Source organism: Bos indicus, chromosome 1 (assembly GCF_029378745.1).
Source record: "Bos indicus isolate NIAB-ARS_2022 breed Sahiwal x Tharparkar chromosome 1, NIAB-ARS_B.indTharparkar_mat_pri_1.0, whole genome shotgun sequence".
NCBI lineage: Eukaryota > Metazoa > Chordata > Mammalia > Artiodactyla > Bovidae > Bos > Bos indicus.
In genome coordinates, this window is record NC_091760.1 from 143,397,083 (window position 1) to 143,419,522 (window position 22,440).

General features: G+C 55.8%; 1 protein-coding gene across 4 annotated transcripts in view; it reads left to right on the forward strand.

Moving 5' to 3' along the window:
- Positions 1 to 17,572, forward strand: part of PDE9A (phosphodiesterase 9A) — a 104,338-nt gene extending 86,766 nt beyond the window's left edge. For 3 of the 4 annotated variants that reach the window (XM_019963052.2, XM_019963068.2, XM_019963076.2), the window contains 10 exons: positions 4,013 to 4,099; positions 5,016 to 5,120; positions 5,748 to 5,830; positions 6,986 to 7,142; positions 9,952 to 10,065; positions 11,893 to 11,997; positions 12,676 to 12,804; positions 14,661 to 14,756; positions 16,184 to 16,259; positions 17,345 to 17,572. In XM_019963052.2, the coding sequence (XP_019818611.2) occupies positions 4,013 to 4,099; positions 5,016 to 5,120; positions 5,748 to 5,830; positions 6,986 to 7,142; positions 9,952 to 10,065; positions 11,893 to 11,997; positions 12,676 to 12,804; positions 14,661 to 14,756; positions 16,184 to 16,259; positions 17,345 to 17,355 (963 nt within the window). In that variant the 3' untranslated portion in view covers positions 17,356 to 17,572. The remainder of the gene's footprint in view (positions 1 to 4,012; positions 4,100 to 5,015; positions 5,121 to 5,747; positions 5,831 to 6,985; positions 7,143 to 9,951; positions 10,066 to 11,892; positions 11,998 to 12,675; positions 12,805 to 14,660; positions 14,757 to 16,183; positions 16,260 to 17,344) is intronic. The other variant, XM_019963059.2, reaches the window with a different exon arrangement.
- The last annotated feature ends 4,868 nt before the right edge of the window (positions 17,573 to 22,440 follow it).

The following is a 22,440-nucleotide window of genomic DNA, read 5'->3' on the forward strand; positions in this document are numbered from 1 at the left end:
TCTTCCTTTTAGCTTGCTTCCCCAGTTTTGCAGCCAGGCTGCCCCTTGGGCTCGGGAAGGCCCTGAGCCAGAACCAAGGAGCATGTGAGCAGCAGTGCCTAACACCAGGATCTGGCTGCTCAGAAACGCCCCCACACCCCCCCACCGGGCCGCATCCTGATCCCCCAGGGCAGCTGCCGAGCCCCCGTGGGAGTGAGCCTCCAGGCTTCGGGATTATTTCAGGAGGGGGCTCCCACTTGAGGTCCCGCTGAGAGTGGTCAGCCTGGGGAGCCATGAGGACTCGAGAACCCATGATCTGTCGCTCGGTCGTGTCTGACTTGTGACCCCTGGACTGCAGCCTGCCAGGCTCCTCTGTCCAGGGTATTGTCCCAAGCCAGGGATCGAACCTGGGTCTCCTGAATTGGCAGGTGGATGCTTTACCACGTGAGGCGCCAGGGAAGCCTTCAAGGACTCAGAGTGGCTTCTTACCACGTGACAGTTCTTTTAAATTTCCCTTTTGCTGAGAAAACACAGGCATGGAGATTGCTGTTTGTTTAATCTATTACCTAATAATGTCAGATACACCCTCCTCTCTCTGAACCCCAAGAAATCACAAAGCCACATAGACCTCAGGCCGCTGAAAGCAGCAGATTCTCTCCAGCTTTTCAGTCATGCAGGAGCGCAGAAAGGCTCATGCTCTTGGACAAGGGCAGCAGAGCGACTTCCCTGCAGGTCCAGGAAATGGATCATGCACCCTGAACTCTCCTGCGTGAACCACTGTCACTCGCGTGGTCTCCTGGGATAAGAAAAGCCCCAGCAAGAGGGGCGGGGAAGCACAGATCTCGCCTCCACCCAACCCGGTCCACCCTGAGAAGAGCAGCTGGATGGCACGGATGCTCCAAAACGTCCAACCAACCAGCATGCAGGACTGGAGCTGGGGGCTCAGGGAGGAGGGGCTATTGTAAGTGTCACCTGCCGGATCAGTGCTTGATTGAAGACAGACGTGGTGGAGGGAAGCAGGGCAGGAGGAGAAGAGTCAGGTGTTCCAAGAAAAGCGTGACGACCTCTTGTCCCAGTAGCTCGCGCTGAACAGGGGACCCTGTTGGCCTGTCCATGAGCAAGTGGGCCCATGGGCACTTAAAACACGCACCCCTGTTTCCAGCAGGTGGGCAAGTGCTGCTCTGAGCACATCTCACGCTCCCCATAGTCATTTTGACCTCCGCCCATAGGGAGAAAGAGCAAAGCTGGGGTCCTGATGGCAGAACCCTGCCATTCCTGTCTCCACAGAACACAGGCTGCTTGTGGCCAGAGAGGGAATGCTCCACCTTTGTGTCAGAGGTGGAAGGATCCCCGCATCCACCAGGGGGAGGCCGCCTCTCTGCCCTCATCACTCCACCTGTGGGATGTATGCGCAGGTGCTGGCAGGGCAGGGCTAAGGAGAGGGAGGCAACCCCCTGCAGGTGTGCTTGGCCTGAGAGGCCGTCATCTAGCCCCAGGGTTTCACCAGCACACCTCCACACCCCCAGGGAGCCTGGGGAGGGTTCCATTGCTTCTGTAAAGTGTCTCCCTGCCCGAGGTGGCAAACCAGAAGTGCTCACAGACAGCAGCCCTGGCCTCTGGGGGTGCCGTGAATTTTGGAGAATGAGCAGCAAAGGTGAACAGGTACAAGTACACATCTGAAAGCTTCAGCAGCCCGAGTGGCCCCCAGCACTGCATCTGGCCACCCCCCGAGAAATCAGAGCTCCCGGGTGGTGGTGGTTCACTGACCCCCCTCCACGCAGGGGTGATGCGCCCTGCATCACCCAGGGCCCAGCCCAGCGTCCTCTGATCACAGACCAGACGGGGAGATGACCTCACGCTGCTCCACTCTCTCAAGGGCCGGCCTCTGAGTGCCCCCACAGCTCTGCATCTGCCCAGCCCTGCCTTGAAGGCTGCGGGACCTCGCTGTCATCTCATGTGTCCTCCACGCTCACCATCACCCAGCTGCCAGCCCAGGACCTGCTGCAGCGTCCACAGCTGCCGTAATGGGAGCAGATGTACAGACGCATCCCTCCTGCTCTGAAGCCACCACATAAGTGGCGCCAGATGGTTTCATCTGCTGATCACCTCCGCCTCTTGACTGATTTCACAGCAAACATTTCAGCTCTGCGGGGTTGCCTGCAGCCGCGAATGGGCCGGTGTGGCGGGGAGCAGGGGTGTCAGAGCTACAGCCCCTCTGATCCAGGACGGTGAGGGCATGAGCAGCTCTGGATGGCTAGACCCTGACTAGGTGCTCATGCTGCCAGCCAAGCTGGGGTGACCCGGCCACCAGCCTGGACACCAGCCCTCCTGCCCTCACACCAGGACCCTGCACTCCCCATGTCCTGTCAAGGGCTCCTTCAAAGCCCCGGTTTCCAAACCTTGGCACCCAGTCTGTGTCTGGGCTGTCCCCTCAAGGAAGACCAGCATGTGGCCCCTTCAAGGACTTTCCGTCTGGACGTCCTCCCGGGCCCCCACTGCAGGGCTGGGGCGTTTTCCAGTTTCCTAAGTGGGTTCTTTGTGATGCCACGCAAGTCTTTGCTTCCAGAGGTGTTCTTTCCGTGGCCAGCTCATTGACCCTTCATTGTAGGATTGGATTTGCAAAACTTCTAAATTGCAGTGTTTCTAGTTCTCATATATTTTGTAACAAGAAAAAGTGGATTTTCAGCTGTATTCCCTGAATAGGTCTGCTGGGGCTGTCATAGCAAATGCCGCAGACTTGGGGGTTAAATAGAAACCTGTTTTCTCACGGTCTGGAAGCTCGACCTCCGAGATCCAGGTGTGGGCAGGGCTGGTCCCTCCCGAGGCCTTTCTCCTCCGCGTGTCGACAGCCTTCTCCTCCTGTGTCCTCATACGGGCGTCCCTCTGTGCGTGTCTGTGTCCTGATCTCCTCTCATAAAGACACCTGTCCTAGCAGATTAGCGCCTGCCCTAGTGACCTTGCATAACCTCAATTATATCCCTAATGGTCCTCTCTCCAAACACAGTCACGGGGAACTCAGGGCCTCAACAGCTTGATTGAAGGGTCATGATTCAGTCCTTAATACACCCTTTTTGGGAAGAGAAGGTTTTCCTGGTGAACAGAGCAGACAGGAAGTCTGTGCAGACACCAGGGCAGGGCCGGCACTGGGGCTGAGGGGCACAGATGTGGGTCCCAGGGTGGGGAGCTGGGGGACGGGGGCTGGTGTCCTGCTAAGGTGATGCTAAGTCAGCCCCACTCTGAGACCTCCCGTCTCCCTGGGCTCTTCTCCCAGAAAGCAGAGCCCACTTTGTCAAGCTCTCACTTTTTAAAGATCATTTAATCTTCTTGGCTTGATTAAGCTTCAAAGTTCTGAGTGGCATTTAAATAGATTGCAACCGTGACAGTAAATCCTCTCTGGGCCTGGAAGCAAAATCAACATCAAGTTGAACGGGGATTTCTGTAGAAGGCGGCTCAGTGAAATGAGGTTTGGGAGGCGGTGCTCCCCAGAAGGAAGTTTGCCTTCCAGACACTTTGGTTCATGCATAAGAAAGTGCGTCCCAGCAGGGCCCCTGGGGGCCCGAAGAGACGGGTTTGGGATGGATGAGTATCTGTCAACGCCACTCCTCGGCTCCTCAGCTCCCAGCCTCGGGCTCTTGCAGGGTCTGCGGGAATTGGAGGTGTCTCTCAGAACCTCAGGCCAGGATCCTGACCCATCGAGATGGGTGCTTGTGTGTATAAATAAGTCAAGTCACTTCCAGTGTGGTCATTTGGGGATAGCGTCACTTCATCTGGTCACTGTCCCTCCTGTAGAGAATGCCATTGACTTCTAACCCCGACTGCTCTTTCAAAGCCCCCACACCCCTTCTGGGGGTGCTGAAACCCCCTAGTCAGCAGGCTTGGGTCCTGGGGCCCCCTGGAGGGGAGGACTCCCCTGGGGTCCAGCCCGCCACGCTGCTGACCATCCCTCTGCTCCTGCGGCCCCCTGGGAGGGGAGGACTCCCCTGGCACCCAGCCCGCCACGCTGCTGACTGTCCTTCTGCTCCTGCGCCTGCAGATGCTAAGCTGCCTGGAGCACATGTACCATGACCTGGGCCTGGTCAGGGACTTCAGCATCAACCCCATCACGCTCAAGAGGTGGCTGGTGAGTGTCGGGCCCCTGCCGGCCCCTGAGCACAGTTTCATCGAGTTTCCTGGGAATGGACCATGGGTACCTTCCTTTGGGCCTGGGCTTCCTGCAGACAAAGGCCACACTCCTGTGAGAATCCTGCGGGGACCCATCCCCAACCAGACACTCTCTGTTCCTAAGCTTCTGTCTTAGGAGAAAATAGTAGGAACCAGGGAGAGTCGTGTGAAGAGTGTGTTCTAAGCAGCATGTGTGCAGGGAGGGAGGGGGTGCTATGCAGGTGTATACATGTGTGTGCCAGTGTGTGTGGAGTACGTGTGTGTGTGTTCATTTGTGAGTGCTGGTGCCTGCATCATGCGGGGGAGGGGCTGTGTGTGTGTCCATGTGTAAGTGTGTGTGTGTGTGTGTGAGGTGTGCATGTGGGGGAGGGGTGTGCATGTGTGACTGAGTGTATGTTTTGCAACAGATCTTTCTTTTTAATAAAATGCTGCGCAGAGCCAAATGTTAGAAGGCTGTGGAAAGGGACTCCCCTGGTGGTCCAGTGGCTATGACTCTGCTCCCAGTGCAGGAGATCCGGGTTCCATTCCTGGTCAGGGAACTAGATCGTGCGTGCCACAATTACTGACACAGCCAAATAAACAAATAGGTTTTTTAAAAGCCTGTGGAAGGTTAGATGGTGGCTGGGGACCTGGCACCCACACGCAGCCCCCTTGCCCTCCCCCCAGCTTCACACCCCACTGTGGGTCCCCTGGGGACACCTTCCCCTATGTGGCCCTTGGGCACCCCTGGGCCCCTCCCTCATCCTCAACCCCAGGAAGCAGGAATGCAGTTGGATGAGGACCGGGTGGGAGTCAAGAGCTGGCATCGGGAAGAAGGTGCGGGGAACTTGAGGAGGGTGGGCGGTGGGCACAGGGCGGACCGTCTCGTCCCGCAGCTGTGCGTGCAGGACAACTACCGGAACAACCCCTTCCACAACTTCCGGCACTGCTTCTGCGTCGCCCAGATGATGTACAGCATGATCTGGTGCTGCAGGCTGCAGGTGGGTCTGGGGGCATCCCTCCTGGTGGGGAGCTTAGGGTGGGTCTGGGGAGCATCCCTGCTGTTGGGGAGGTGGGGAGCTTAGGGCGAGTCTGGGGGGCATCCCTGCTGGTGGGGAGTTTAGGGAGAATCTGGGGGGCATCCCTCCGGGGGGGGAGTTTAGGGCGGGTCTGGGGGGCATCCCTGCTGGTGGGGAGCTTAGGGCGGGTCTGGGGTCATCCTGCCTGCAGGGAGCTTAGGGTGGGTCTAAGGGCATCCCACCTGGAGAGGAGCTTAGGATGGGTCTGGGGGCATCCCACCTGGAGGGGAGCTTAGGATGGGTCTGGGGGCTTCCCACCTGGAGGGGAGCTTAGGGTGGGTCTGGGGGGCATCCCACCTGTGGGGAGCTTAGGGTAGGTCTGGGGAACATCCCACTTGGAGGGGAGCTCGGGGCAGCAGCTCCTCCACCACCTGGGGAAACACCGCCCCTCCAGTTTGTCAATTAACAAGTGGGTGCCCACCCCCCACCCCAGGGAGAGGCGCGTCCTCCCCCACCAGGCCAGAGCTGGGGGAGCTTCATCCCCCTGTGTCACTGCCCCACCCCCCTGCCAGCCCCCTCCTCACCCACCAAATCCTCTCTCTGATCCAGGAGAAGTTTTCGCAAATGGACATCCTGGTCCTGATGACTGCGGCCATCTGCCACGACTTGGATCATCCAGGCTACAACAACACGTATGTACATGGTCCTTTTCTCTTATCAAGGGCACTCTGGGTGTCAGAGTTGAGCTTTTCAGCTCAACCCCCTGCCAGTTCCCAGCGGGAGCTGTCAGCGAAGCACTCCTGAGCCCCCAGCTCCACCCCACCTCTGTAGGACGCAGCCTTCCCACCAAGGACTTTGTCCAGGGCCAGGCCTTCCCAGCAGGATCCCAGACCCCAGGGGACTGCCTCAGCCCTCTGTGGTCCTGGCTGCAGGTCTGCGTCTACACGTCTACACGGCAGGGCCTGGCAGCAGCAGAGCTCCCCGCCCCCTGCAGCAGGGAAGGACGTTCACACACCCGTGGACCGGGAGGGGCGGACCTCCACCCAGTCTCTGGATCTCACTCCCCTAAGGGCAGCCTCACCAGCCTGCTTCCAGCAGGAATGAGACAGAACAAGGGCAGTGACAGCAAGAACAGGGGTATGGACACGAGGAGGCAGGGAGGGTCCAGGGCGGGCCGTGGGGCCAGGAAGATGGGCCAGGCTCTGCTGGAACATTGATCCACTCCTGCCTCGGGGTGAAGACAGAGTTCCACCCCATGTCCCTGCCAGAGTCCAGGCCCAGTGCTGCTGGTTTGTGTTCATAGTGATACGTTGGTTGTTCTGTGGAGTTTGTGTATTTGTGTGTCGAATTTTCCCATGTGGGCGATGATGCCCAACCTGTCTGGGAAGCATGCTATTGCTACTCAGGACCAGAGTGGATTCCAGGGTGTGGACGTCCGTGCCCGGAGGAGGAGGTGTGCACCCCCTCAGTTCACACTCAGATGCTGCGCTGAGCACATGACAGCCAGGGGCCCGTGCCCACAACATCTAGCCTTCCTCCCACATCCTACGGTGTCTGCAGGGTGCCTTGGCAAAGGCCTGACCACCTTGAGGGCACCTCCTCAGGGAGGCCCTGAGGTTCATTGGTGGTGTCCACTGTTAGGACTGTAACGACTTGGGAGTATCTGGTCAGAGGGGCAGCTGAGACCCAGGAGAGCCGGGAGGAGTAAGTTCCTGGCGCAGCAGAGTGGGTCCCCTCCAGCAGCCCCATCGCCTCCACCTCTACACCAGCACGCGCACCCCTGCACCACTGCGCCCACTCGCATGTGAGTGCAGGCACCCGAGGGTCCCTTTGCTGTCCAACCCCAGGTACCAGATCAACGCCCGCACGGAGCTGGCCGTCCGCTACAACGACATCTCGCCCCTGGAGAACCACCACTGTGCCGTGGCCTTCCAGATTCTCAACCAGCCCGAGTGCAACATCTTCTCCAACGTGTCGCCGGAGGGCTTCAAGCAAATCAGGCAGGTGTGTGGGGCAATGCCGCGCTCACTGGGGAGTGGGGGTCCCTGGGGGACAGTGAGCCCCACCAGAGAGGAGACGCCCTCTCTCCCTGTGCCTGAGGCTCCCAGGAGCTCCCAGTCTCCCACAAGGATCCTGGGGGGCCGGCCCTCCTTCCACGCCTTCTCCAAGGCCGGGTGACAACGCCCCAGGAAGAGGTGTGTGCTTGGCCTGCATGGGCAGTGTTCCATGGACCTTCAGGTCATGACTACCATTTAATTTAACCCTTTGAGATACGTCCTTTCTCATCTCGCAGCCCAGGAAACTGAGGCTGACACAGACAAGGTCACTCACCCAAGGAAGCAGGTCCTGGACGGACACGTCTGGGACATCCAGCCCGGCAGAACCCCGACCACTGCCCCTAGGCCCTGCTCTTGTCCCCTGCTGCCCCGTGACCAGCCAGCCTCACATCCCACTTCAGAGAAGAGACCTTTCTGCTCCTGGGGGCACATGGGGCAGGGGATGGGGGCGGCCACCTGTCCAGAGACAGAGGCTTGCAAGTCACCAAAGTCACACATACACCCCCTGCATACACACAGCAGGTCTCACTGAGCACAGCCCTGTGCCCCACCCTCTGGCATGTTCAGAGGAGGGACAATGTCAGAGCAATCCCGGAGGGGTGAGGTGGGTTGAATGATAGCCACCTCCAGCTAAAAAAATAGTCACGTCCACCTCCTGACCCCCCAGGAGCTGCGAATGTGACCTTATTTAGAATAAATCTTTGTAGCTGTAATTAAACTAGGATCTTTAGAGGTTAGCTCAGATTATCCACAGGGACCCTAAGTCCAGTGACAAGTATCTGTATAAGAGACACACAGAGGAGAGACACAGAGGCCGTGTGACAGCAGAGGTGGACACGGGAGTGGTGTGGGCACAAACCGCGGAGCCCAGGGGCTGCCAGAAGCCAGAGGCAGGGAGTGGACTGTCCCCGGAGCCTCCAGAGGGGGCACCTTGGTTCCTAGACTTGTGGCCTCCAGAGTCATGAAGAGATGCCTTCCTGCTGCTCTGTCCCCCGCGTCTGGCACTTTGCACGGCAGCCCAGGGACTCGAACAGGTGGGAGCCGCGTCCTCCATGTGGGAGTCCACACAGTGTCTCAGTGGCCTGGCTTCCAGAGGCACCTGATAAAGACACCCTAGAGCCCAGGGCAGGACGAATGCCTCCTCCTGGAGAACCGACAGCCTCGCCTTAGCAGACGGCTGCAGTCCTGTTCCCATCCTTTCGCTTCCAGGAAATCAGCGCTCAGCCAGGTCTTAACGGCAGGCCTTGCTGAGTCACCGATTCCTGGTGCAGTTATCACCAGGCTTTCCGGCCTCCCTTCCACGTGTATGGACCCACAGAAATGGCAGGCACCTGCTCTGTGTTTTTCTATTTGCTATAGAGAGTCTTTCTGTGGAGCAGGTAAGGGGGCGAGTCTTAAAGAAAGGGCCCTCCTGTGTGCCGCCCCTGATGACTGCCAGGTGAGGAGCCCCGCCAGGAACTCAGCTCAGAGCATCCAGGCAGCTGGCCCCCTCCCCTCGTGTGAGGAGCAGTCAGAGCAGGAGGGGACGCGCCCTGCCTCCTGCTGCCCACACGGGGACACGCTGCTGCCTCTGCCCCGGACACCTAACTGACTTTAACGCTTTCTGGGGGGTAAAATCCATTGTCCCAGTTTTCAATAATGTTTTGTTCTTGAATATCTTGAGAGATAACTCATCATGAGAGTAGATCCTTCACTAATAATTAAATCCTTACCGAGAAATTGCACAATTCAGAAGGCCAGTGATGCCCTCTCCCCAAGTACATTTTTTTATCTGTACTGACTGGTTTGAGTTCCGTATTTGATGTTTCTGGTGGTGTTTTCTTAGAGAAGTAGAACATCATACCCGGGACAGAGGTGTTCCCTATAAATATTTGTGGGATGGATGGACAAGTTGGGTGAATGGATGGATGGACGGATAGCTAAGTGAATAAGTGAACGGATGGATGGATGAGTGAACAAGTGGATGGATGTATGGAGAGATGGATGGATGGATGGACAAGTTGGGTGAATGGATGGATGGATGGATAGCTAAGTGAATAAGTGAATGGATGGATGGATGAGTGAACAAGTGGATGGATGGGTAGACAGATAAATTAATGGGTGGATGTGTAGGTTGATGGATGGCCATGGTTTCAAATTACATTACGTCTACTAAACCAACATTTGGTTAACAAGATCATAAAATATTTGTATTAAAAACATTTCACTTTTGCTTACAAATTTGTTAATAGAAGAATGCTATTATTTATCATCAGACTTTGTTCCCAAGCAAGATATGCACATACAGTCACATACAGATTAGATAATAAGAAAAAAATACTCTTGGAAAATGGGTCATTGACCTCCAGCAACAAGATCTAGGAAGAACAAACCGTATATCTAGATTAGTGAACTGGCAGGAAACGTTTGTCCTTGGCTAAAATAGACTGGACTTCACAAGGAGACACGCTGAGCCTCTTCTCTGCAGCTGAATGCTCCTAGTGGGCCTGGGCTCAGAGCCTTCTCTGGGGACGCAGCCTGCATCAGGCATCCTTGGGCTCAAACCCCAGCCTTCCACTCGCCAGCTGTGACCTGGGCAAGCTCCTTAGCCTCTCCAAGTCTCAGTTTCTTTATAAAAACGAGGACAGTACCCACCCCTGGCATTGGCATGAGGTCTGAATGAAGTGACGTGAGCAGAGGGCTCCGCATACAGTGGGTGCTCACTGAGTAATTATTGGAATTATGCCCCGTGTTAACTCTTGGCTTTCACTTCTCAGGGAATGATCACGTTAATCTTGGCCACTGACATGGCAAGGCATGCGGAAATCATGGACTCTTTCAAAGAAAAAATGGAGAATTTTGACTACAGCAACAAGGAGCACATGACCCTTGTGAGTGGGCTTTTTTTCCTTCTCTGGGGGGCTGGTGGGTGAGCCCCACCCCCCAGCTCAGACTGGGAACCAAGAAACCAAAGGAAAATGCATACCCTCACCTGGAGTGAGGTATCAGTAACACCAATTTGCAAAGTCTCAGCGCTTAGCAGGGAAAGCCCCCCAACCCCCAGTAGGACCCTTTCTCCTGGTTAAGGGAATTCCTTTCCCATCCTTCCATCTCCTTTGGATTCGAATGTGATAAGTGGGCGAAGGCAGTTCCAAATGCAGAGGCCCGGCCAACTCAGGGGAATGCCAGGCTTGGGAACAGAGGGCAGAATCCAGGGCTGCCCCGACATTTGTGTGACTGTGCTCTCACAGGCCCACCACACCCCCGTCAACCGGCAGGGCTGTGGTTCCCACCCCGGCCTCCCCTGTGGTGTTCAGACCATGGGGTGCTGATGAACCCCCAGGTGGTGTTTCTAGGGGCTCCAAGTAGCCTTGGTCCTGTATGTCTCAGCATAGAAAGAATTCAATGAGAGGCAAAGGCATGGATAAGAGATTAGAACAAGATGCGTGTGAGGCTTACAAGTGGGTGGGTGAGAGGATGCCACACCCTGAGAACTTGGTGGGCTCGGTCCTATAGTCAAAGGAAATGTAGGGAGAGCAGAAAAGACCACCTTCTTCCTGGTTCTTGAGTAGACATCGCGCTTCCGTCATGAGCTCCTCCTCCACGTCAGGTGGGGTGGGGGTAGTTTTCTTGTCCCTATGTGCTTAAGCCGGGACTGTCATGGCAGCACGGAAGAATGATCTCAGGTCACAGTACAATGAGGGTCTTTCACTCTAAGACATCACCTTTCCATGAATTATTGTCTTTTGCATGTGCAGAGTATGTCCTAGGAGGCATTACCTCACTGAGCTCACTGGGCAGGAGTGGGTTGCTCGCCACCGTTGTTTGTGGTTGAGGGTATGTCCCCATGCTTCTATCACGTGGTTTTCTTGCTAAGCAAGCCTGCTTGGTTTTATGGTAAAGAAAACTCACTTCTTGAGTGATCATTAACTTACAGGGGTCTTGCGTATTTTTTTCTCTACGTATAATCCGTTAGAGCGTGTGTGTGTGTGTGTGTGCACGCACATGCGCGTGTTCAGTCATACCTGACCCTGCGACCCCCTGGACCGTAGCCCGCCAGGCTCCTCTGTCCATGGGATTCTCCAGGCATACTGGAGTGGGTTGTCATTTCCTTCTCCAGGGGATCTTCCCGACCCAGTACTCAAACCCATGTCTCTTGCATCTCTTGCATTGGCAGATGGATTCTTTAGCACTTGAGCCCCCTGGGAATTAACTGTTTAATCACATATTTTCCCTTTACTCTGTCCCTGTCACCGAGGCCGGTGGGCACGCTCCCTGCTGCTCTGTGAGGGTCCCCTTCGCCCTGTGTGTCTAACGCACTTCTTCAGTGCTCAGCAGGCCCACAGGGTTTCTTCTCATGACCGTTTAAACCTCTGCCTCCTGACAGCGCTGTCTGTCTATATTTTTTATGTATCGTCAACATCAAAGAGATACTTGTGAGCTTTGCAGTATGTGGTTCATAAGACAAAATGTCCATGTGTTCAAGGGGCTTTCCTGCTACTCAAGCGCCTCCAGGAAAGAGTGTGGTGATGCCCCGTTCTCCTCCCCTTGCAGTGGGAAGTGTGCCCTTTTTGGGGGAGGGGGCACAGCAAAGTTCAGTTCCTCTCCACACGCACTGCCCACCCTCCCCCCTGCTGGCCTGTGATGGCAAGCCCAGACCCAGAGCCCAGCAAGGTGCGTCCCTTGCTGCACAGCTGAGTCCAGATCTCTTCTTTCAGCTGAAGATGATACTGATCAAATGCTGTGACATCTCTAACGAGGTCCGCCCCATGGAGGTGGCAGAACCGTGGGTGGACTGTTTGTTGGAGGAATATTTCATGCAGGTAAGCGTCGCACAGGCCACGCCTCCTGGGGCTCTTTAGCCCCTTAACTGGGTTCCTGTTTGAAATGTGACAGAGGCACCAAGGTGGCCAGTGTCAGTGCTTCTAGAAGCCTTCACAGCAGGGGCACGCCAGAAACACGTGGGGTTGTAATTTGAGACACACAAGGCAGGGACGAGCAGGAAAAGCTGATGTCAAATTGTCACCGTGTTAGCACCCCTGTTATTACTGATTAACTCCCCCCACCCAATGGGGGCCCCTGGGTGCATGAGACCAAACAGTTATGGCTGGGGACACTCTGGGATAGGAAGCAAAGCCAGCCTAAGACGGAAAATGTCAGAAGGGACAATAAGCCTCTCGCTAGAGCAGCTTGATGAGCCTGGGGCCAGGATGAGGGGTCGCAGGGTGGGGGGTGCTGGTCTACAAGCTGCTCTGCTGCTGAGCAGCCAGCAGGGCCTGGAGCCGTCCTCCCCGCCCCTGGACACACCGTGCAGGCTCGGGGGCCCCTGGTTGGCACTTACAGCGCCCTCATCTCCCACGCGCTCACTACCATCTGTGATGCGGGTGATTCTGCTAGCATGTTGGCTGTTTTTCTCTTCCTCTGAGAGCAGTGATCCTTGAAGCTCCCAGATTCCACGAGTGTTTCTTTCTTTAACATCATGTTTGGTACCTTCCCTGCAGAGTGACCGCGAGAAGTCAGAGGGCCTCCCCGTGGCCCCATTCATGGACCGGGACAAAGTGACCAAAGCCACAGCCCAGATTGGTTTCATCAAGTTCGTCCTGATCCCGATGTTTGAGACAGTGACCAAGGTGAATGACCACCTCTGCAAGCTGGTGACCCAGCAGGGAGAAATACACGTGTGCATTCACATGGACACACACACACACACTCACAGACATGCACTCACATGGACACACACAGAGGGACACACACAGACACACGACATACATTCACATCACACACACACACACACTCCCACGGACACACACTCACACATGCACATGGACACACACAGAGACTCACACTCCCATGACACACACACACTCCCATAGACACACACTCACACAGGCACATGGACACACACAGAGACTCACACTCCCATGACACACACACACTCCCACAGACACACACTCCCACAGGCACATGGACACACACAGACACACACTCCCATGGACACACACACACACAGCCTCATGGACACACTCACATTACACACACACACACTCCCACAGACACACACTCACACAGGCACATGGACACACACAGAGACACACACTCCCATGACACACACTCACACAGGTACACGGACATACTCACATGGACACACACTCAAACATACACACATGTGCAGTAGCCGCCTACCTGACACTCACCCGAAGCCCACCACACCTAACACCCGCGTGTTCAAACAGACTGCCCCCCACCCCTCCTGGCCTCCGTGCCCACCCCCCAGCCCAAGCAGTGACCCAGCCACAGAACCACAGAGCCTCTCGCTGCCCCTTCCTGGGCCAGGCGGCCCTCCTGCACCGTGTCTCTGGAGCCACCCCAACCCCCCCACCCAGGGCACCAGCAGGGCCTTGTCAGCACCTCTCATCTCTGCCTTCAGAAGAACTTTCTGACCTGCCCGCCCCAGGGCCTTGTCAGCACCTCTCATCTCTGCCTTCGGAAGAACTTTCTGACCTGCCCGCCCCTGTCTCCCCCACCCCCACAGCGATCACCACATTAATCCTCAGGAAGGAGACAGCCTCTGCCTCTCTCCATGGCTCCCCACTGCCCCCAGCACAGGGCAGACCACCCGCCTTTTTGGGCCGTCGCCCATCCTCTTGGGCACTTCTGCCTTACCGGAGAGGCCCCTGGCTCCTGGTCCCACCTTCTTCAAGTCTCCAGCTCTAAGCTCAGCCTGCCTTGGCCTGGGCCCCCCTTGCTGTTCTCAGCAACCTTCCAGAACTACCTCAACGCACCCTTCCTGAAGCCCCACAGCACTCTTACCCCACAGGTGGCAGGTGCCAGCCAGCAGTGGTGATGGTGGGCCTGCCCTCCTCCCTTGCAGGAGCAGGCTGGGGCTCGGGGCTGTGTGCACAGGGCCCCAGGGGGCAGGGAGGCAGGGGATGTGCCTCCTGGGACTGAGGAGGGGGCTCCTCAGAGGGAGAGGCAGCCCCCTCAGAGCTGAGTCTCAAAGACAAAGCATGCTCACCAGGTGGACCTGGGGCCATGGGCACTGCAGGCGAGAGGCAGAGCCACAGGGGGATCCAGGCCCCAGTGTGGTGCGGGCAGAGGGGGTCCCGGGCCACATGCGGGGTCCCTTCACTCCCCCCACCCGTGGCTTCCCGGAGTCTTGGGGGTGAGGTTGGCGAGGTTGGCATTTGGGAAAAGAGAGTCCGCGGAGGGATGTTGGGGTTCTGGGAGGCAGAAGGAGGGAGCGGCTTCTGCCAGTCCTCGTGGGAAGTGTGAGAGCTGGAAACAGCGGGACTCAGAACAGGCAGGTGGGTGCTCTGTCCCCGCAGGCTCCCAGGAGCCGTTGAGCAGCCAGCCTCGTGCCTGGAGCACCTTGGATTCTGCCCCCGCCGTGACCCTGGACAGAAGCATGTCTCCAGGGCGGCTGGTTTCCCACGATGCGCTTCCCGCGAGGATGACAGCCTGTTGACAGCCATCTTTTCTCTCACAGCTCTTCCCCGTGGTTGAGGAGCTCATGCTGCAGCCATTGTGGGAGTCCCGAGATCGCTACGAGGAGCTGAAGCAGATGGACGATGCCGTTAGGGAGGTGAGTCGCCTCTGTGAAGGCCTGGGATCCACGGGCCCCACCCCGCCCGGCCACACCACCCAGGGGGCCTCCAACCGAGCGCATCTGTCCCACAGAGACGCCAGGCCTGATGCAGAGGTGTTCTATCCTCAGGGAGCTCACAGCATGGGAGGCACAGAGCCTTGGGGGGAGTCTGTGCCCTGAGGTCGTGGTTGTCCAATGGGGTTCGAGGACATCACTGCCTCTGCCACCTGCGTCCCCTCAGAGCGGGTTTCTGGCCCCGTGCAGGTCCCTCCCCTCCTCCCAGGGCCGACTTTATTCAGAAGCAAGGCCATGGAAGAGACTCCCTGTCTCTGGAAAAGCCACCACACCCAGCCATGGGACTCTGCTGGCACCTTGAGGAGGATCGAAAGACCCAATCCGGCTCTAGTTGGCTATTCGGGTTGGTCCTGTGTTTCAGGGAGGCTCAGAGCTGGGGTGGAGGCTTTCAGAGAAGCTGTGAGAGCTGGTCTGGCCCCAGCAGGACCCCAGAGGGTGCAGACCTGCTTCAGGGCCCCCTGCCACTTGGGACCCCTGGGATGTGCCCCTGTGACGTCCAGTCACTCAAGTGTGGCCTCCCCTCCATCCACCCTCCCTCCCCGTCTCTCTCGGGTGCCCAGTGCACCCCTGCTGCTGCGGGCTTGGTCCCCACTGGGCCTTGCCTGGCACTCCCCCGCCCACACCCCAGGGTCCCCTCCCATGCCATTTGTTCTTCATACTCACTGCAGGCAGGGCCTCAACCCTGCCTTCCAGCCAGGAACTCCCGCAGTGCCTTGCTGAGCCTCCGGTGGCTCTCCTCTCAACCTCCTTTGTGTACGATGCCAGACACACTGTGGTGCTTTCGGGTCGATAGGCAATCCCGGCCGGCAACCGATTTCTCTAGTCGGATTTTCCTCCCAGGAAGTCACACAACCCCAAAAGCCTAAGAGTACATGATGCACAGAACAGATGTAAGAGGAGGCGTCTTCAGCCATGCCCTCTGACAGGAGGGCTTACAGGCCTGGCCCCCCTGGTCCAGCCTCGAGCCGTCACTGCAAAGGCCTCAGTCTCCAGGCCCCAGGCCGGCTGCCCAGAAGGCCAGTAGGACCCTCCACGGCCCCTTCCTGCCCCTAAAAAGAGCTGACCCACAAAAGAGGTAATGGGGCCATGGACTCAGCATCCACCATGGCCAGTTCTCTGGGGCTGCCCCTGCAGCCAGCAAGAGCTCACTGTCCAAGACCGAACGGAGGCCACATGGTGAGGCTCCAACGGCCGGGAAGGTAGACCGTGCAGAGCTGTTTCTGGGAGGTGCCCCCAGGGGCACGTCTCCTCACATGTCTTAGCACCTCCTGTCCCAGGAAGCTTTTGAGCAGACAGGCAGTCGCTCACTCACTGTCCGTCACCTCCTGTGTGCTCTGTCCTGGTCATAGCAGAAGGCTGAGAGCCTGATGTCTGGGAGCGCCACGTCAAGAGAGAAAAGCAGAGACCTCGGGCGACAGAGCGAAGGTAACGCTGTTCTGAGTGATGTCTCGGTTGTTGTTCAGTCACTCAGTTGTGTCCAGGTCTGTGCGACCTCATGGGCTGCAGCGGACCTGGCTTCCCTGTCCGTTACTGTCTCCCGAAGCTTGCTCAAACTCATGTCCATTGAGTCGCTGATGCCATCCAACCATCTCATCCTCTATCATCCCCTTCTCCTCCTGCCTTCAGTCTTACCCAGCGTCAGAGTCTTTTCCAGTGAGTTGGCTCTTCACATCAGGTGGCCAAAGGATTGGAGCTTCAGCTTCAGCATCAGTCCTTCCCATGAATATTCAGGCTTGATTCCCTTTAGGATTGACTAGTTTTCAGACTGAAACGGGGACAGTGTGAAAAACTGGGAAGGATGGAGGAAGGGAAGGAAGGGAAGAAATCTGTATGTACAAATGTTTTTAAATGGAACGTCTCTTCCTAGCATATAATTGTTACAATTAGGCTCTGAAAGAAGGGGTCATGCCTTAGTTAACAGAAAAAGATCAATGATTAGCATCAGTCAGTTCAGTCGCTCAGTTGTGCCTGACTCTTTGCAACCCCGTGGACTGCAGCACACCAGGCTTCCCTGTCCATCACCAACTCCTGGAGCTTGCTCAAACTCATGTCCATCAAGTCGGTGATGCCATCCAACCATCTCATCCTGATTAGCATAGGTACCACTTATAAGAGAAAACATTTTTCAAAGCTTCTCAGAAATAGTCTTTGCTTATGTCACTACAAGCACATCCTCTGCACTTGTGGATCCTGGCTATTCATTCAGTCCAGGCAGAAGGCAAACCAGTTCATTCAGTCTCCATGGGGTCTGGTCACACCACATGAGTCCAGGCTTTGTTCATTACAAGCTGAGTGACACCCACAGGTGTCTCAACCTCTCTGAGCCGCAGAGCCCCAATCTCTAAACTAGAGGTAATAATCCCATTCTTCTTGTTTTAGCTGTTCAACAAGCAGAAAATTCTGATACAGAAAAATCGCTCACTGTATGTGATGCCATGAGATTTGTGGTGTTGGCAGAGCATTTTTGATCCCACCAACACAAACCAGCATCTTTTCCCTTTTCCAAGCAGACTGTGCCTGAAGAAAGCAGAGAGCTGCAGACTACTCCTCTGGACCCAGCCGGCCGAGCTTTGCAGAATCATCCATGCAGGAAAAAGTGGTCCTGAGTGCCTGCCACCACGAGATCGTTTTCTAAGAACCATTTTGTTCACTGATACAAAAAAAAAACAGGACTTCACAAGCTGTACAGAATTTTTATTTTTAAACTGTCTTTTAAATAATATATTCTTATACAGAAATGGGTCTGAGCTTTTTTTTGGTGGAGTTGGGTACCCTGGGCTGCTTCAGGAATCTCCCTGGTGCCCACCTGAAACAAGAACACTGTGCCTTCCTCACCCGTGTGTCTTAGAACGATGGCCTGAGTGACTTGCTGAGTGCCTCCATGTAATTCGGCATTAGATGTCAGCTCAGTGCCCAGAGCACTGGGGACATGCGTGTCCTCCTTGTGAGTTGCTAGGGGGATATTGGTGGCTGTGCTCGGGGACGCGGGACTGGAGGTGGCTTGGTCAGGCTGCAGGTGGTGTGAGCCAAGAAATCCATGTGGGACACAGACAACCACAGGCTTGAGCCTGTTTCCAGGGGTGGGGATTCCACATCAAAATGAGCAGATAGGACAAGGAGCCTATTTACTCAGCACATTTCAAGATCCCTGTCTCAGGGAACGATGGGCCCCATCTCAGGTCCTCCTGCTGCTGCTTCTGTTTTAGGGACAAGCACTGAGGATGTTCTGGGTGGACTGGCGCCCACAAGGGGAGACCCAGCCCCATCCAGTTCACAGTCCAGACACCCCCTCCCCATGTGCATTTAGACCCCTCAGTTCTCCCCAGAGCTGTGGGTTCCATCTCTGTCCCCCTGGTAACACCTGCTCTAAAAACTGACTTTAGGGGCCGTCGGCATAGTCTGAGCTCTGGGGACATTTCATTCGTGTGTTGGTTCAGTTTCCTTGGAGCATCTGTTCCCTCTGGTGAACTCCAGAATATTACTTCTTTGAATAATTCATTTTGGGGCTGTGAAATGTTCCATCTCTTCTTGAGTTCAGTTCCGTACCAGAGAGGGACCTTGGGTTCCACATCTCTTCTTAGTTTTGTTTATCATTTTCATGTTGCTAAAGCCACTGCACACCGCAGCTTAGGTTAAACTACAACCCAAACTCAGCAGGCGTTTAGATAAGATGCCTTCGGCCTGCGTGTCCTCCTGTGCTGGCGTTTTATCATCCGCTGTCCCCATCGGTGAGGCCGTGCTCTGAACAGCGCCTCTGTCTGCTGCACGCGGAATACCTGCCTCACCAAACTCTGCCTCAGTCAAGCTTCCCACGGTGATTACGGAAGGTAACACTGTGCACACACATGCACACATGCACACAGTCACACATAGGTCCACACACACGGCTGCATAAGCATACACATACTTGCATACATATATTCACGTGTCCACATATGGACACTGAGGCCCCGTGCATGTTTACGTATACATGCGACATACATGCAATGCTTACATATACACTGAGCCCTGTACACACATGCTTACATATACACTGAGCCCTGTACACACACACTTGCATATACACGTAGCATATGTGCAACATGCATACACATGTTTACATATGCACTGAGGCCCCATACACATATGCTTACATATACATGTAGCATGTGTGCAACATACATACACATGTTTACATATGCACGGAGGCCCCATACACACATGCTTACATATACATGCAACATACGCATGCTTATATATACACTGAGGCCTCATACATGTGCTTACATATATGTGTAGCATATATACAACACACACATACATGCTTACATATCCATCCAATCATATGTATGATCTATGCGTACACACATAAACATATGCATGTACAATCACACATATGCACAGGTGCTCACACGCATAATGCTCAGGTGTGCACTGTAAACATGATCACACATGCAGACATGGACATGTGATCATACTCAGGCATGTGTCCACACACACACATGCATATACATAATCACAGATGTCCACAGACACATAAGGTCATACCTGTACATGTGTGTGTACACATGCACACATATACATTTATATACATACAATCACATGTACACTTGTGTGTATACACACTCTAACACACCTCCTCTGCCTGACTGGGTGTAGGTTACACCAAGTCCTGGAACAGGGAAGTCAAGAAAGAAGAGGAGAGACTGTCCTGGCAGCGCCTGTGACAGCCCAGGTGTTTGTGTCAACAGCCTGGCGTCCTTAATGGGATGCCTTAACGCATGCCCCGACCCCCAGACCAGGGGGCCAGGCCGCACAGCAGAATGCGAGCGGTGGGTGATGCTGAACCATCGTCCTTGCCCTCCCCAGTCCGTGGAAAAATCATCTTTCATGAAACCCATCCTGGTGCCAAGAGGGTTGGGGACCACTGCCTTAGAGAATCAGGGGCCCACTGGATGCTGTCCCCAGCCTTCTGCTTCGGAAGCGCTTCCACACTGTAGGGAGATCCTACCCCATGAGCTGAGCCATGGGATTGCTGAGGCCCCTTCCTGAGTCTCCTCTTATATGGAGACGTCCCCCTCCCTTTAAGTTGCAGAGAAGCTGCCAGCCAGCCCCCCACTGCACAGACCAGCCCCAGAGCCCATGAGCCCTGTCCACCCAGGTCAGCCTGCACACCAGGACCCAGAAGGCCTCCTGCCCGGGGACACCCCACATGCTGGCCAAGAGACCACGTACCAAGTGCAGGCTGAGAGGAGGAGGTGGCCTCCCTCTGATCTCAGTGAAGGATGAAGCCAAGCTTCACAGGGAGCAGGTGGCGGAGACACAGCAGTGTCCTGACCCGCACACAGCACACTACAGTGAGACAACCGCCCCGTCCTGCTCCCCAGTCACAGCTCCACCACACTGTGTTCATACGAGCGGACAACACAGCGCTATTTTCTACGGTTTCTCTCCCCAAGAACTTCCCCAAGCATGGGTCAAACACTGGATCCAATAAATCCCCAACAAATCCTCCTGGAAAACACCATCCTGGGGCTTGGTTCTGAGAGTGCTCTGCCCGGGGAACCAAGCTCATGCCGTCAGAAAGGCCGTGCAGTTGCTTGTGAGTTCAGCTGTGACCTTGTCACCAAGAAGGGAGAAAGGAGAGGTGTCTGTCTGCATGGTGTCCCTGTGGCTGAACACCCCCACCCCATCTCTCAGACCACAGACATCTCCTGTGGGCTCCTCCATCCATGGGTTCCTCTCTCTATGGGCTCCTCCATCCATGGGCTCCTCCATCCGTGGGCTCCTCCATCCATGGGCTCCTCCATCCGTGGGCTCCTCCATTTATGGGCTCCTCCATCCGTGGGCTCCTCCATCCGTGGGCTCCTCTATGCACGGGCTCATCCATCCATGCACTCCTCCACCCATGATATCTGAAGCCAGAATGACATCTTTAACTAAATCACTTGGGAACATCCATTCAGCATGAGGATTGAATGAACACTAAACACGCACAGTACTTCATCCTGGATAAACAGCCATTAGAGGAAGATAAACAGCCACCGGTGGGAACTGTGGGCTCACAGGTTTCCTCTGGCGAGAAGAGCGGCTGCTCTGCGGGGCCAGGCACCACGGAGCCGCCCCGCCCGGTGGGTCAGTGGCCGCAGGAGTCGCCACATCCATCCTCACCCCAAAGCAGCAGGGGCACCGGTTCCCCACCTGCACTCAGGAGAGGGCCCCAGACATGACACGCCACTCTTATTGCCCCTCCAGTGTTATCATGAGGGGAGTTTTTACAACACAAATCAAAAGAATTTAACTGTAATTTGAATAAAGGGCAGGTGAAACCATCACTCTGGATTTTGAGGGGACATTCTCCACCAGGAGAGGAGGGGCTGGCAAGGGTGCTAGGGATTCGGGGTCCCCTGTGTCTTCAGGCAGATTTTCCCGGAGGCAGGCTGGGTTTCCAACCCACCTCGGGGAAGACAGAGGGCCAGTGGGTCCCACAGAGTCTCCGGAGCTCGGAGGTGGGTGCCTCCAGTAGGAGACAGCTTCTGGTGGTGGGTGGGGGGTGAGTCCCCTTGTCATAGGCTGAGTTATGTCCCATGAAATTTATCATCTGAAGCCCTCACTCCCTGGCACCTCAGAAAGTGACTGCATTTGGAGGTAGGATATATAAAGAGGTAATTATGTTAAAATGCAGTCGTTGGCGTGTGTCCTAATCCACGACGGCTGTGTCTGTATAAGAGGACACAGATGCGCGCAGAGGGACACAGATGGACAGACGGACACGTGGGGACGCAGGAGGAGACGGTCTCCACACGCCCAGGAGAGAGGCCTTGGTGGGGATCAGCTCTGTCCACGCCTTGACCTTGTGGACTTCTCACACAGTTCCCATCACTGTGTCCAGGCGGCCAGCATGGGGCCAGCACACTGGAGAGCCAGACAGAGTGAAACGGGGACCCTGGGCGACCCCTAAATGTCCTGCAGCCCTGCAGCCGCCCCTCCTCTCTCCGGAACACTGCTTGTCCAGGGAGAGGCCTGTCCAGCACCGGGGACCTCCACAGAGGTGTCCGCTTGGGCAGAGGCATCAGCTGCACCCCTAGAGACACCTGGCCAGGCTTCCCCAGCCCCGAGGGGCCCTGTGAGCTGGGAGACAAGACTGAGGGCATTAGGACAACAGTGGATGTGCTGAGATGGAGGAGGCCCTTTGGAGGTGCCCAGGAGTCAAGGCCATGTCCACCTGGCTGGGCCTCCTTGCTCAGGGGCCCCTGACTCTTCCTCAGCCAAGGAGCCCAAACCGAATCCCTGCCTCAGAGCCTCTGCTGCAGAAGCCAATTTAGGTTCTGACTGAAACGGGCAGACGGGTAGACGTCTTATTTTTCCTGTAGTTTCCAAATTTTCTACAGTGACTGGTTTTACTATTCTAAATAGAATAAATAAATAAATTTTATTTTTTAAATGGGGCATGGAAAACGCAAGACTGTCCATGAGGGACATTTTGGTGCCCGAGGAGGGAGGTATAAGGGGCAGAGGGACTTTCCCATCTCAATCTCCGCACACATGCCCATTGCCTCACACCCCGGGACTCTCAGTGACCCCAAAGCCAAGCAGTGGCCCCGGGTTCTCGGTGACAGAGGTGCCC